Raw genomic sequence first — 15,680 nt, forward strand, 5'->3', positions numbered from 1 at the left:
AAAGAAACGCATGCTTCGTAATATAATTTATTATATAAAAAGGACTCTCTATACCCAATGGAACATAACCCTGAGGAATTTGCTATTGCCACGAAACGTGTTGGGACAGTTCTATTTTGAACTTTTTTTTTTTTTTTTTAGCCCACTGAGGGCTCGTTATCTTGGTAAAATCCACCCACGCTGACATTGTAGCAAGCAGTCTGCCTTTCCGGTAGCACGTGGTGAACACCAAGAAGTGTGGTGCATGTGGCGGAGTAAACACCACCGTAACACCAATTCATCCACTCAACACCTGGCGTTTTCCCATTCCCTGCTCTGTCTGGTGTCGAACCATTGGGAGATATCAAAGAACCTTGATCAGCGGAGGAGGAGAGAGTATGAATGTAGTACTGTACTAACTATATCTTCTCCCAGTTTGTCTTCATCGCTGCAGTTCCCGGTCCGTGAGAACTCATGGCGGGTAACCACCTGATGTTTTGTATCCTAAAGGCAATTGTTTCAATCTGATTGTGAAGGGGTTTTTTTAACGTTCAATCTCCCTTCTCTTATCTATTCATTAAATATAATTATACTATGGAGCATGCGCGTCTCTTGATTTTTATATATCTATATACACACACATCCTTGAGTTATATCATGTCTTCCACTGGTTTAGAGTCTGTGCAAAGCAAATGTTGTAATGTGTAGCTCTGTATTCGAGGAACCATTGATTATCCTATACTGTTCTGATGTTTTGTTATTCATGACAATTCTCCCCTCTGAATGTTTAATATAAAGCAGGAATATTCTTTGCTATCAAACAGCGTGTGAGGCCACATAATCGTGTTGTGTTGGGTTTTTTTTCTCCCATATTTCCCTTTTATTCTGTTTGTATTCAATTTTACATTTGCACAGAAATTAAGATGTCACAGTAAATATGATTGAATACGTTTTAATGTTAACCTTTGAGGTCTGAACAGACCTGCAATGCATTGTGGGATTAAAGCCGCAATCCAAGCTGGTATCTTTTTTTTTTTTTTGCACTGAAGCAGGGGGTCTCTGGAGCTGAACCCCTTTAATTTCAGCTCCAGGGACCCCCTGCTTCCGGAAATACTCACCTCCGTAGTGGGTGCTGGTAGCTGCTCCAGCTGGGATCCAGGGTTCACATTATGGCCACTTTTCAAAGCTCCTGTGGGCCAATAGGAAGCAGTGACGTCACCTGGTGTAGGCTTCCTATTGGCCTAGGACGTTTGGCCGCAACGAAACCTCCGCTGGCGCTCTGCCACCACACGACGCTGGCCGCAGGGCACCTTGTCGCGATGTTAATGTGCTGCCGCTCCCGCCTTCAACCCTACAATCTCAGACAACAAGCCAGCTCGGACAAAAAGCATCTTGAAATGTCCCGCGCGGTACTGCTATACTGCCTAGACCGCCCGCTTCGACGCGCCATCTTTAAATGTCCCATGCGGGACCTTTTAAAGATGCTACTTGTCGGAGATTGTAGGGTTGGACACGGGAGCGGAGAGACAATGACATCGCGGCGAAATGCCCTGCGTCCAGGTGTTCCGCCGGTGAGCTGTCCCAGCAGCGGAGCACCGGAGTCTTTTAGGCCATGGGGTGTGCAAACTGGGGAGCACGAGATTCTCTGCGGGGGGTGCAGAGTTTACAGCGGCTCCGAGCGCTTCCTAAAGGCATTTAAATGAAATGCCGGAAGAGCGGCAAAGGCCTCTGTACACTTCACTTACCTTGGCTCAGGTGGCCTCTGGAGACGCGTTGGGACGCTGTGTCATCAGAACACCAGAGCCAAGGTAAGAAAGGGGGGCGTGAGGAGGGGGGAGAGCCAGCAGGGGGGTGCAGGGGAAAGAGATTGCGCACCCCGGATTTAGGCTATGGTCAAACATCCTGTTCTGTGGCCCATGTGACGCGGGAGCTTTAAACTGCTGAGAGATAACGGCACCTCCTTTTGGAGGCAACTATCTCTGCAAGCAGGGGGTACCCAGAGCTAAAATGAATGCGCTTCAGCTGCGGAGACCCCCTGCTTCAATCCTGTATATGAATATATTTATTGTTTGCAAGCAGGAGTTGCTCCTTTAATGGAAGGGCCGCTGTGTATGATCAGGCCAGCTTCGTGCAGTTTCCAGAGAGGGGATTTTGTTTATTGTGATACTCCGTGCTAGCAGGCATGGTGCCTCGCATTTAATTCCATATTAAATCACACAAGGTGATATGAATAAACAGATCAGTATGACGTGATATAGCACTGTAATTAGACTTTTGTTTTGATATTGTTTTACCTGACCTTTCAAGGTTTGTTCACTCCAGTTGAAAGCACAGCAAGGAGAGGAAGACATCAAGCAAGCCGCCTGCTGGCTTAAATATTAACCCCTTCTGCTGGCTGGGCCTTCTGTGCATTGCTTATTCTGTATGATTCTGGCTGTGCATATAACATGTGGCTTATGGTTAAAGGAACACTTCATGATTAAATAAAGTACCCATCTATATACTAGCTTCTCTATTTTTGAAGATTGGTTTTATGATTTCAGATATTTATTAACCTTGTATATTTAGACCTGAAACCCAAGAAGTCTGAAATAGGTACGAATGCCTAAATCTGGAATCAAGTAATTCCTTATTTGCAGTGGTCAGTGTTGAATAAACCAGGATTTTAGGACTAGCCCAGAAAAAAAACCTGTGTGTCAATATTTTATCCAAAATAGTGATCATCTGACACATTTTACAATGAGTGTAATAAGTGTGAACGGGAAATATTATGAAATACAGTCTTGGCTTATTGATTAGGTTACTGGTCATCAGAGGTTGCCAGGAGAGTTTAAAAGTTGCAAGTAATTGTCAGAAACAAATGTTTTTGGGAATTGTCTAAAAACCAGACCTGGAAATGAAAAAAATGAGTTGCTGTTGCCTTATTGGTGCAATTGATTCATCTGAGACCCCCAACCTCCGGCTGCCCCAGCAGCCCTGCCTCACTTTCTCCCCTATACTACAGAGGTGGCAGAGATGTTGCTGGCATGGATCGTAGCGTCCCTCCACTCCTTCAGCTGATTATTTTTTATATATATATATGTATATATATGTATATGTGTATATGTGTGTATGTGTATGTGTATGTGTATGTGTATGTGTATGTGTATATATATATATATATATATATATATACCGTATGAGGGTGAAGGGTGTTGACGTATGTCATGTTGCCTAACCACCGCTCTATGCTCTAGCACAGCGTTTCCCAAACTTTTTTTTCCGTGACCCGGTTATTTTTGAACTTCTCCTTCGTGACCCACTAAAAATTTTATCGTCTATAGGTAAAATAAAACCGTTATGAATGTCCATACAGATTTCATATATTCTCCCAATCCCCTCTATTCTCTCTCCCCCCCCCCATTCTCTCTCTGACCTGCACAGACGCACACAGTCACTGACCTACAGACACTCACACAGACAGACCAAACACACAAAGCCAATGCTGGCCTGCACAGACACACACACAGCCACTGATACACACAGTGGCTGTGGCTGATACACACACACACAGATCCATACACATACACAGATACATACACATACACATACACATACACAGATACATACACATACACAGATACATACATACATATACACACAGATCCATAAACACACACAGATCCATACACACACACAGATCCATACACACAGATCCATACACACACACAGATCCATACACATTCACAGATCCATACACATACACAGATACATACACATACACAGATACATACATACATATACACACACACACACACACAGATACATACATACATACACCGATACACAGATACATACATACACCGATACACACACACATACACACACATACACAGATACACACACACACACACACACACAGATACACACATACACACATACACACAGATACACACACACACACACACAGATACACACATACACACAGATACACACATACACACAGATACACTCCCCTATATATACACACACACACACACACACACACACACTTTATTACAGAGGCAGCGACGGATGTGAGTGACTGGAGAGGGGGGGCGGGGGAGAGAGGAAAGGCCAAGCGATCCAAGCAGGCGGCTCCACGCCTCCCTCTGGCCTCCAGCGACCGCGCAGCCACCACTGCGCCTATCTCCCGCACCAAGGGGACTGAGGGGAAGGGAGCGCCAGGAACGGAGGCACAGGTGCGCCCCCGCACCACTTCCTACCTCCTATCATGCCAGGCATCGTGTCCTGTGGGGGGGCGGAGCATGTCATGGGCGGCAACATCATGATGCAGGGCTGCAGTAGGAGCCCGAGTCGGCGAATCACCGTTGACACCCCAGCGATAGAAGCCTGCACCACTTCAGCACCGTCCCGCACCTCACCTCGGGCCGCCGCAAGGAGGGAGAGGGGGCCGCCGCAAGGAGGGAGGGGGGGCCGCCGCAAGGAGGGAGGGGGGGCCGCCGCAAGGAGGGAGGGGGGGCCGCCGCAAGGAGGGAGGGGGGGCCACCGCAAGGAGGGAGGGGGGCCGCCGTGCGGCCAGCCTCGCTGCGACCCGGCAATTTTGCTTCCGTGACCCGGTGCCGGGTCGCGACCCACCATTTGGGAAACGCTGCTCTAGCATGTTCGTTTCCACAATGTGTTCTGAGAATGATCGTTTATTTTAAAAAGCAATTTCCAGTTGTAGATAGCCATCTAATCAGTGGTTGGAGTTGCAGTTATTAACAATTACTCATGGGAATGTAGCACGGGGGTGACCTGCACCCTTAGCAATAGAAGATGTTTGTTCACTTTACAGCAGCCTACAGCTGCCTGCGTCTTTCAGGCGATTCAACGTGGGAGAATTTTAATTATGGAATGTGCAGACCAAATTATAAAACTCTTAAGTAGCCTCTTTCTGTTTACACAAACTTTATTATGTGCATGAGAAATGTGATTCGTTTTCTAAAAATATTCCCACTAATACGCACATTTCAGAACCTCTTGATGCACAGAAATTTGTCTACAATATTTATTTATCCTACTTGCTGGTGAAGCCCAGCACTGATGTATTGTAGCTTTAATACTCCTACAGGAAGCAGCCCTAGGAGAAGTGTATTCAGAGAAACTAGTTTCGGGTAGAAACTTTCATATTTTTTTTTAACAAAATTAAATCTAGTTTGGTTTTATTAAAACACATTGTTCTCGTGAAGGTTTTTTTGCAGACATTTGTAGCTATAAAGGGATGTCATTACACTGAGCATATGGATATGTTGCGGTGAGCTCAGTATGAAATGCTGTGGGGCCCGGCATGCTTTTTCCAAAGCCAGCTTACAGCTGGTACTATAATTCACTCCGTATTATATAACCATCCAGAATAACTGACCAGTGGCATGAAAATAAACGGTGTGTCACAGACCCATTTTGGATTGATTTGTGAATCTCTTCATGTGCAACAAGAAAACCAATTTGTGGCGTTGGTATTCAAGTTCGTTACTGTTGGTTTGAGGAGTTCCTAGTTCTGCGGTTCATAAATTCATATTGATGCAAAAGCATGTTGGTAAAAGCACATGAGCAGAAAACAGAGGAAACCTATCCCTTGGATCAGCTTTTCCCGATGCATCGTCACAAACATCCATGAGTAAAAGTACTGTACAAGGTTTTCCCAGAGGAGAGGAGTCCGGCGGTGTGACATTGAAATGAGCCCTCTAGGACAGCGGTGCGCAAACTGGGGGACGCGCCCCATTTAAATTAATGCTAGGATATCGTATGTGGCCCCTGCGCCAGGGTCCAGTGGGAGGGGCGAGGGGTGGGCATGAGGTGCTGAGGAGAGCGGGCAAGGGGTGCGTACGGGGAAAAGTTTGCGCACCCCTGCCATAGACCATGGGGTCTTAATGGAGCGCCCGAAGGATTGGTTCAGATCCTTTGTCACTGGCAGGTCACAGAGAGCATCTTCAGGAGTTGTACTCCTCTGCACCCGTGTCCATCATGTGGAGTGCCACAGGATTCTATCCGATGGTATTTGCCGTGTAAATGCTGCCACTAGGTGACATAATCAGACGGCATGGCCTGGGTTATCACTGCTGTGCAGAGGACACTCAGCAGTACACTTCATCAGGTACTAAGGACCCATTATCAGTCATCAATAGATGTTTATCTGAGCTCCATGGGTAGATGAATTATAGTTGGTTGAGGTTGAATCCTGATAACACAGAAGTACTCATGGTGGATGCTCACCGTTGGAAGACAAGACTGCAGCTAGGTCAACACACTGGCCTTATGCTTGGGGGTTCACAGTTGCTAAACTCTGTCCGTTTGCAGAATCTTGGTGTTGTCCTTGACTGACTTGACCCTTAAACATCAGGTGTCAGTCGTAATCAAATCTTGATTCTTCCGCCTTAAGAACATAGCCAGGATTAAGCACTTGATCCCCCCCAGAGGATCTTGCTACGCTTATCCATGCCTTTATGTCCTCACTCCTGGATTACTGCAATGCAGTCTACCTGGGTCTTCTGGAAAAAGAGCTGCGCCGCCTGCAGCTGGTGCAGAATGCTGCAGCCAGGTTGTTACCCAACCAGACCCGTTCCTGCCACGTGACGCCTGTTCTCCGTTCTCTGTACTAGCTGCCTGTAAAATGGTGAATTTATTTCAAGATAGGTTTGTTGACATTCAGAGCACTACATGAAGGGTCCCAGCTATCTGAGAGAGCTTCTAGTTCCCTACACTCCCATTCACTCACTTCCATCTGCAGGTGAAGGACTCCTAACAGTTCCCAAAGTATCCTTAACTTCCTTTGGGGCCCGAGCTTTTAGCCACGCTGCTCCCACTCTTTGGGACAGTCTGCCCCATACAGTTCGAGAGAACCCCTCTCTGGGAATCTATAAAAACAGGCTCAGGACCTACCTGCTTACCCAGGCATTTAATTAATGAAGCACAACATGTCCAGCATTTAATAGCTACAGCACCGTCCCTTCCTGTATTGTATCTTTCCTTGTATTTTGTTCTCTTATATATCCTTAAAAATGTTCTCCTTTTTGGAACTGTGAAGCGCTTCGAGTCCCACTGAGAGAAAAACTCTATATAAATAAAGTTATTATTATTATTATTATTATTATTGCCTACTTGCCAAGCTCACTTAACCACCAAAAACATTTGGAGTCCAAGAATCTAGAGACTCTCCCAATGCATTTATACAGGATATCTGGGATTGTTTGTAGTGAAACGGCTTTCTTCACCAATCTTATAGCTCCCAATTTATAGCTGTAATTCATCCATTTTAAATGTTTCCTTTGTTAAACTGCAAGCCTTTTAAAGTGAAATTAACATTAACCCAGGGGTTCTCAACTACAGTCCTCAAGACCCCCCAACAGGTCAGATTTTCAAGATATGCCTGCTTCAGCACAGGTGGCTCAATCAGTGACTTGTCTTCGACTGAGCCACTGATTGCACCAGCTGTGCGGAAGCAGGGATATCCTGAAAACTTGACCTGTTGGGGGGTATTGAGGACTGCAGTTGAGAACCCCTGGGTTGAGGATTGCATGCATGTTACGCAGAATAAAAGAACCTTCACCGCCTTCTCTGCAAAGCTGCACAATTCATTATTGATGCCCTCTCTACATCAGACTTGTGTCCCCAAGCGCTGGCACATTACAGTACACCAGCCCTGCGTGGTTTGAAGGGACAGCAGATGTAGTCATGGCAGCCAGTAATTTAACATTGCATATGGCTGGTGTGGCAGCAGCTGCTCTTTTAGGATGGTTAGGGCATGGGATAGAAACAATCTAGCTATGTCCTTGTGTGTTAGGCGAAACTGGAAGAGCCTATGAAGACCCAGGTTGCTAGAAGATTGCTTCTTCCTTCATCTTGCTCAGTGCAGAACATACCAAATACAATTATACAACAAATAAGTGCACTTTACAGCCTAAAATCACAACCTTACCACCAAAAACATCTTATTCTAGTAAGGTTCAACCATTCTTTTTCCATTGACGTTCTGCTTGTGGTCGTGATTAATTGCAAAGAAAATGTTTGCAGAAGGCCGATACAATCAAAATACATGATAGTATTAGCATCTTATGAGAAATGTGCAGTCTGTTTACCATCATTAACGAAATCACATGATAGCAGCTGTACTGCTTAACCCTTTAGACCAATTTCATGTGTACCTTTGGTAAATGTGTGACAAGCTGTTTTCTATGTATCCCTTCCTCCTTGATCACAGCAATTTATGGGGACGGTGTCATAAGTCCGATGTAATAGTGCACTTTTGGAATAATGTGGATTGAGAATCTTATGATTTGGGGTAAATCAATGTTTATAATTTGGACACACACAATGGATTCCTGCTTAAAGAGTGTACAATATATTTTGTAAGACGTGGGGGATAGGTTATTCTGCAATATCCTATATTTTACCTGCCTGGTTGCACCTCCCGAATATTTGTGGGACTTGGTGGGATAGATACTTCAAACTCAGTATTGCTACTTGGGTTATACCTGGATTCTCTTGCACATTTGATTTACAGTTCTGAATAAAAACATATTACTGTATTGCTATTCAACTCTTCAGAGTGTATAGGGCTATGTATGAGCAAAGAGGATAAAAAAAGAAATATGTGAATGTGTCCTTAAATAACAGGGACCTTTATGTATCTCAGTATTTGTTTGTATACTGTCTATCTGGGGTGCAAATAGATGTTGGGGTACTGTCTGTAATCAGCGGAACACAGTCCCTGTAATCTTAGAACCCCAATCCCCCACATCATATATATTTGTGTCAAAAGGAGTGTCATTAGGATTGTGACCGCATGTATAGAACAAAAGACAAAAAGCCCCAGTGCTACATCCAACTTGACAAAGATATAGTTAAATACTTATCTGTTTATCTTTTCATAAGCAAGGGTCATTTAGTTGACAGTATGGCCCATCTATGGGTCCCAACACTTCTGCACAAAGCTCTCAGAACTGCTTTTTGCAGGTACCGCAGGGTTAGAACCCATACATGGACCACACCGTGACGTGGTTAGAGGCTTAAAATACTTTGGCCAAAGAATTGAACTAAATGACCCTTGCGTATGAAAAGAGAAACAGATATGTATTTAACTATATAATTTGTCAAGTTGGATGTAGCACTGGGGCTTTTTGTCTTGTTCTATGTAATCAGCGGGAGCATGCTTTTTGTCCCTTGTTAGTAAGAATTTTCGTGGATATTATAATTTTAAATGATACACAATGGGGGAACCTTTGCAAAAGAAGGGATGGAAGAGCTTTTGTAACACCTTCATAATTAAGTTTCTGCCAGTTTAAACTTTAAAATAATACTCAATTATGTCACTAGAACAGACCGTGTACTTGATTTTAAATTCTTCTCTTTTTTTTTTGATCTTTCAGATTAAGACCTTTGGTTTCTACGCAACCGTCTAAAAAGGCAACAATTGAACAGGTAACTGTCAGAATAATTTTCGTCAAAAGAGAAAGGTCAGCAGAAGTTGGCGATTTTAACTACAAAATGATGAAGCCATCGCTTGTTTTAATAGCTTGTTGTAAATCCTGTTAAATTGATTTGGGCATAATTATGTTGTATTGGAAATCCTCAAAATACAAATATATGGATCCACAGGTTTGTCATTCACTAGACACCAGAAGGTTATGGTGGAATTAACGAAATCCCAATGGACAGGTTTCCATACCCATAAATTCTGGACTCGAACTGGTATTTCTTCTTGTGTTGAGAGAGTGTTCCCATTCAAACCCCACAGATGCCAGTTCTGGGTTAGTCATGGGAATCACCTGCTGGTTGATCAGTTTAGCAGTGCATGAAGGACCCAAACCCCTTGTTCTTGTGACACATGCATGTAATTACAATGACGGGCATTGTTTCAGCATATAATTTAATGCATGGAATTTAGGTCATCCTACAGGAGAGATTTAGCGCCGTCTGCTATCTGGTGAATATTCTATGTAAACTCCCATTTGAATTCCATCCTTCTATCCACTGCAAATGAACAGGGTGTGAAATATATTTACAATGAGTATCACAGACGCTGCCCTAGATAAAAGAATGGCTCAAAGAAAAAGGACGTAAAAGCGTAAAGAAACGCATCCTTACCTAGCTACATAGAACTTGCTAATGAACCGACAACTTGAACCTACAGGTTAAAGAGAAAAGGGTGTTCTTGTCTCGTGAAGGCTACTGTAGATAGTAGTGCTAGGAGCATATACTGTAGGGCAGATGGGGAATGTATAGCCTATCACCTCCACGTTTCCCAGGCTTCATTCTGACCCTGATTTGTACAACAGTCAGGGTGCTGAGGTTCTAACCAGTTACTGTAGAGTTGCTGTAAGTAGGCAAGGCAACACTGCTGCTTTAAATTGTCACATCACTGCAGTTTGTAGTGAGGGAAAACATGGTATAATTTCTGTATTATGCATCATAATTATGAGGCTGGGGTAAAAGCATTCATCTTCTATAGCAGCTAGCTATTCTGCCTAGAGAAAGGCATTATCACTTTTATTCTCCCTCATTACAAAAATTGCACATTTTTTAGATGTGCGCCAGCCTGGAAATAGGCATGATAATTAGGAAGAGGTCACATTTTAATTAGACGATTTTTCCCCCCCCTCCTACAGAATCCATGAGTCAATGAGCGGCGTATTTTGAGTCCCACACTGTTCACTGGCATTTTTCGTGGTAGTTGGAAATTCTCTGCATTAAAAGTCACGGAGAACAAAGTTTTCCCCGTGGGATTTAATACCTTTCTTTTAAGAAAACCATGAAATTCATAGTTTAACCATTGCGCCTTAACTTCAAGTAGAAGTTCATTCTAGATCAGAAGAACATTTTAATGTGTACTTTTTTTCTTAGTTAAAAGGTTTCTTCCTGTAGTCCCTACTTGTAAATCAAGCTGGTTTCAGAACTATTAATATACATTGGGAACTGAAGTGTCAATTGTCTCTCTAGCAATGCTTTGCAGCATCCTGCTTTCATGGTCACATGTCCTATCTGAATTGAACTTGAGCCATGTGAACCTACATGCTGCCATAACGCTTTGCTGGCTTCTTTTAAAAGGTGCAATTTCACTTGGGCCATATAAATAAATACAAACTGCCAGTACCTTACGTTTTACGTGAGAAAATTGCTTTACGCCACAATTGTGAAATTACTAGCCATTAACAAAAGCAGCCTTGTTGTGCCTTTTCTCCATTGTTTTGGACCTACATTTGAAGTTCATGAAAACAATGGCACCCCTCACACCAACAAAAATAGGAGCCTGGTATGGGCAGAATGCAAGAGGCCTGGCCCCTCACAGCAGGATATATTTTTGGTGACTGTCTCTCCAATCCCTTGGTGTTGTCCCAAAAGCTTCTTTGTAATTGCGCAGCAAGATCACTGCTGGAGGTAACGCGGCTATTCTGAACGTGTATAGGGTGGGCTGTGAATAATGCCTTAATAATTCCGATACAGTGAAGTGAAACAAGCCTCAGGAAAGAATGGAGGCAAGTTGTTGAAACAAGAATCTCAAATACAATGTTTAAAAAGGCAATCCAAGCGGTGATTTAAAAAAAACAAACATTTTTTTTACATAGGGTTTAAGCAGGGGGTCTTTAGCGCTGAATACCATTAATTTCAGTGCCGGGGACCCCCTGCTTTCGGAGATACCTCTGTAGGGTGTGCTGGTAGCTGCTCCGCCCGGCTAGCAGGGTCCACGTAATGGTGGCGTTTCAAAGCTCCCGCGCCCTGCGGGCCAATAGGAAGCCGTGACATCATCAGATTAGGCTTCCTATTGGCCCACTTGACGTGGAAGCTTTAAACTTTGCAGAGATACCAGCACCCCCTTTGGAGGTAAGTATCTCAGGAAGTAGGGGGTCCCCGGAGCTGAAATTAATGGGGTTCAGCTCCAGAGATGACCCGCTTCAAACCTATGTTTAATAATAATAATAATAATAATAATAAAAAGCATATGAATTGCGCCTTTAATACTGAGATGCTATTTACTTTCCTCAGCCAGCAGAAGATAAAATATCATGCGTTACAGTCCTAACCTGCTTCATTTCCACTTTACTACTTGAAATATGCTTTGTTGAACTTTAACTTTGTATCTAGTCCTCGTGCAAAGGGAAATTAGCACAAAATAGGAGCACAGATACAGTATGTCGGCATTGACCAGAGGTTCCCAACTCCAGTCTTCAGAGACCACTAACAGTGCAGGGTTTAAGTATAGAAGTGGGAGAAGGAGCGGCTCGCTGAGTAAAGACACTGGTTGGCACTGAGTTTGAAGCAGGGGAACCTGGTTCAATTCCTTGTGACCTTGGGCAAGTCACTTTATCTCCCTGTGCCTCAGGCACCAAAAACATAGATTGTAAGCTCCACGGGGCAGGGGCTGTGTCTGCAAAATGTCTCTGTAAAGTGCTATGTAAAACTAGCAATGCTATACAAGAACATGCTATTATTATTATTAATTATTATTATCCCTGCTTGAGCACAGATGATTCAGTCACAATGATTGGGCCACCTGTGCTAATGAGGCTAGCCTTAATACCTGCACTGTTGGTGATCCTTGAGGACTGGAGTTGGAAACCTCTGGCATAGAGGCACTGTTGTCATTTTGTTTCATTCCTGTCTCAGAAATCTACCAGCGACCAAGAGGAACCCTCTTCTATACTGGTGGAGAGTGGACCAGTCGCGTACAATCACGAGGAAGAAGCTGAGGAGGAAGAGGAGGAAGAGGACGAGCACTGTGTAAGTGCACTCCAAATGATGGGAGGAAATGGTAAGTGTTTATAGCGCAGACTGCCAGATGTAGTGCTATGCATGCCGTTCACAAGCCAAACTAATCCATGCACCAAAAAGCTTGCAATCAATTTCTGGAATCTGACACGGCCTCAAAAAGACTGCGCTGTCTCTCCAATCAGGTTTGTATCGCCTAGCTTTTTATGGATTAGATAAGAGCATACAGAGGTTTAGCAGTACATCAAAAAATACTCCTATGTCGGGGACATATTTACTGGAATAGAAGTGAGGCACTGCAGTTAGGGGTAACCCTGTTCCGGGCTGCACTGCACTGCAAACTGTCATGTTTAATGATCTGTAACGTGAGATTTTCAGACTCCCTTCAATCTGTTAGAAATATTACCATAGTTAGCAATGCTTCATACTCTAATTACGTTGCTTTACTGCTTAAAAAAACTGGCAGAACCGTAAAAGTAAAAACCTCTGCGTATCTTCCATTGATACTAGCGGCAGGTTTATGATGTCGTAGAGCTCACAATTGTTTGTGTTTATTACACAATAGGAATTAATTATTCCAGCATCAATTATAGCATTCAAAAGGCAACATGGTACGTGATTTCTTAGATCATTTCAGACTAAGCAAAATAGTAATAGCGGTGCATTAAATGTGTTTTGTTTTATTTCAGATTATGGCTGTGAAATGGATGAAGATGAAGGATATTAGTTGGCATCTCAAGGATATATATATATATATCTCGCAGTGGTGCTTACTTTGAAAAGTAGTCTCAGTATATATGGACATGTATCTAAAATGCTGTTCTGTGATCAGCAAAACTACAGAAAAAGTAGATTGACTTTTGTAAAAAGTGTTAAAATATTCTGTTAATTTAGGTCAGTTCTTGTTGACCTTGAGGCCCGCAAATATTTATTGGGTTTGTTGTACTTGAAGCCTTTTTTTATTATTATTATTTTGTAATCATGTTTTGATAAGTGAATTCCCAATATCAAACCCTGAGAGCATGGAGTAAAACTACAATACACCTATTCTCACGTGGATACAGGAGCTGAACTATTGGCTTCTCTTCTCTGCAGTGGAAAATGGACAAAACATCATGAATCATCCCTCATCCTGTCTGAAAACGGGCAGCTACACAGAAAGCACTTGTATGTTTCCCCAATACTCGTTAAGGAGCAGTTCCACTTAAATAGTCACAATGATTTTTGTATTTTACAGATGGCCTTTATTTATAAGTTGGAGAAATATTGTTTTGTTCATTTTGGAGACACCGGAAAAGACAGACTTGAAATTGCTTTGGTACTTGGCTCTAATCCGTCCAGCGGTGACATCTTTGTAGCTTTCATTCCTCAGACATATAGGTGTCCGTCCGAAAACTGTCCTTTAGCAAAAGCCGTGTACATTGTGTATTCAATAACATTTGTTTTTGTGCTGCTCAGCTGCCAAGTTTTCTTTAAACAAAAAAAAAAACCTATTAAACCTATTGGTAATCGGAACAACCATTAGAAATGGTGCTGGTGGTAAATACATGTATATTTGGACTGTATTGAGACGTATACAAAGCTAAGGGAGACTGCAATTGAAAAAGACTGGAACAGACAGCGGAGATGTGCATGCGTGCGTTCTTCCATCATATAACCAATTAACTGCCAGAGATAAATGCAACACATCCAAGCTCCCCTGGTAGATGAATGGCAAATAGGGTTAAGATACTGTAAATTAGTAGGTGACGACATGCACGGGTCTTTAAAACAATATGGAACAATGAGTAGTAGGCTGCTCTGAAAGTGGGATGCTTTAAGAATGTTCTACTTCAGGAGTGGCAAACTCCAGTCCTCAAGGGCCACCAACAGGTCAGGTTTTTAGGATATCCCTGCTTCAGCGCAAGTGGCTCAGTCAACGATTGAGCCACTTGTGCTGAAGTAGGTATGTCCTGAAAATCTGACCTGTTGGTAGCCCTTGAGGACGGGAGTTGGCCACTCCTGCTCTACATGCATAGTCTTAGGCGTTACTAATATTTCCCTTCTAAGCTAGCACAGGAGCAGAATAGCATGATTGATGTAACCCTCTGCATTGAAGGTGTTAAACAATCCATAATATATTTGATGTGGTTCTTGCAATTTAAAATACAAGTCATGAAAGGGAAGTGAATTTAACGCCTGGAGATATGGTCCAACTGCACTTTATAAAGAAAGTGGGGGGGGGGAAGCGAAAAACTTTGAGCAGTATTGTAATTGTCTTGCAGAGAGTGGCAAACCACTTTCTTTCTAGCATAGTTCTCTCAGCAGTAAACGTGCTAATGGAATATCGAACAGATTGCATTCCCACTACAAATTAAAAATGTTACATTCCCCCCCGTGATGTCAGACCTACTTGTGCAAAATGTAGGTATTTAGAGTAAGGATGCATTGTTTCTTCAGATTACCTGGGAAAACAGTTCTCTTGTATAAAGCCCTGAATCCATGTCACCTTATTGAACAGCTTGGTTGTCATTAGAATTTTATTGGTGTTCCGTCCATTCACTGCTTCCCCAGCACTTGGTTAACTATATTAACCACATTTCTGTTCAGAATTGTTAGAATTTCTGCACATTATTTACTGAGTAGTGCTATTTCATAAGACACTTGGTGGCACAATTAGCCACATTACTGGTTATTTGCTTGCATGGGCTCTAAATTGTCTTATGGGATAGCACTGCTTAGTAGATCAGGCCTGTTGGCCTAGATTCATCAAGCTTGCATGCCGGGTATCGCACCCGGATCCCGCAGTAACTGCAGTTACCGCTGTATCTGGGTGCCAATACCCTGCTATACGGCTGGATGAATCCCAACCTGTGTGCCTAAATTACAGTATTTTCATTATCCATGAATACCAGGATTGAGCTGGACTTGTTGGAAATACATTTTAAATGCCGAATACTGGGGGTTTTCAAACTTCTTGCGGCCCTCATGCTACATCA

The 15,680-nt window shown here is 43.1% G+C and overlaps 1 protein-coding gene across 1 annotated transcript in view; it reads left to right on the plus strand.

The window, feature by feature from the left end:
* Window positions 1–14,159, plus strand: part of BRF1 (BRF1 general transcription factor IIIB subunit) — a 150,549-nt gene extending 136,390 nt beyond the window's left edge. Inside the window, exons 16-18 of the mRNA XM_075614901.1 lie at window positions 9,366–9,417; window positions 12,601–12,745; window positions 13,392–14,159. Coding sequence (XP_075471016.1) covers window positions 9,366–9,417; window positions 12,601–12,745; window positions 13,392–13,429 — 235 coding nt within the window. The 3' untranslated portion in view covers window positions 13,430–14,159. The remainder of the gene's footprint in view (window positions 1–9,365; window positions 9,418–12,600; window positions 12,746–13,391) is intronic.
* The last annotated feature ends 1,521 nt before the right edge of the window (window positions 14,160–15,680 follow it).

The sequence above is a fragment of the Ascaphus truei genome, chromosome 9 (genome assembly GCF_040206685.1).
Source record: "Ascaphus truei isolate aAscTru1 chromosome 9, aAscTru1.hap1, whole genome shotgun sequence".
Classification (NCBI taxonomy): domain Eukaryota; kingdom Metazoa; phylum Chordata; class Amphibia; order Anura; family Ascaphidae; genus Ascaphus; species Ascaphus truei.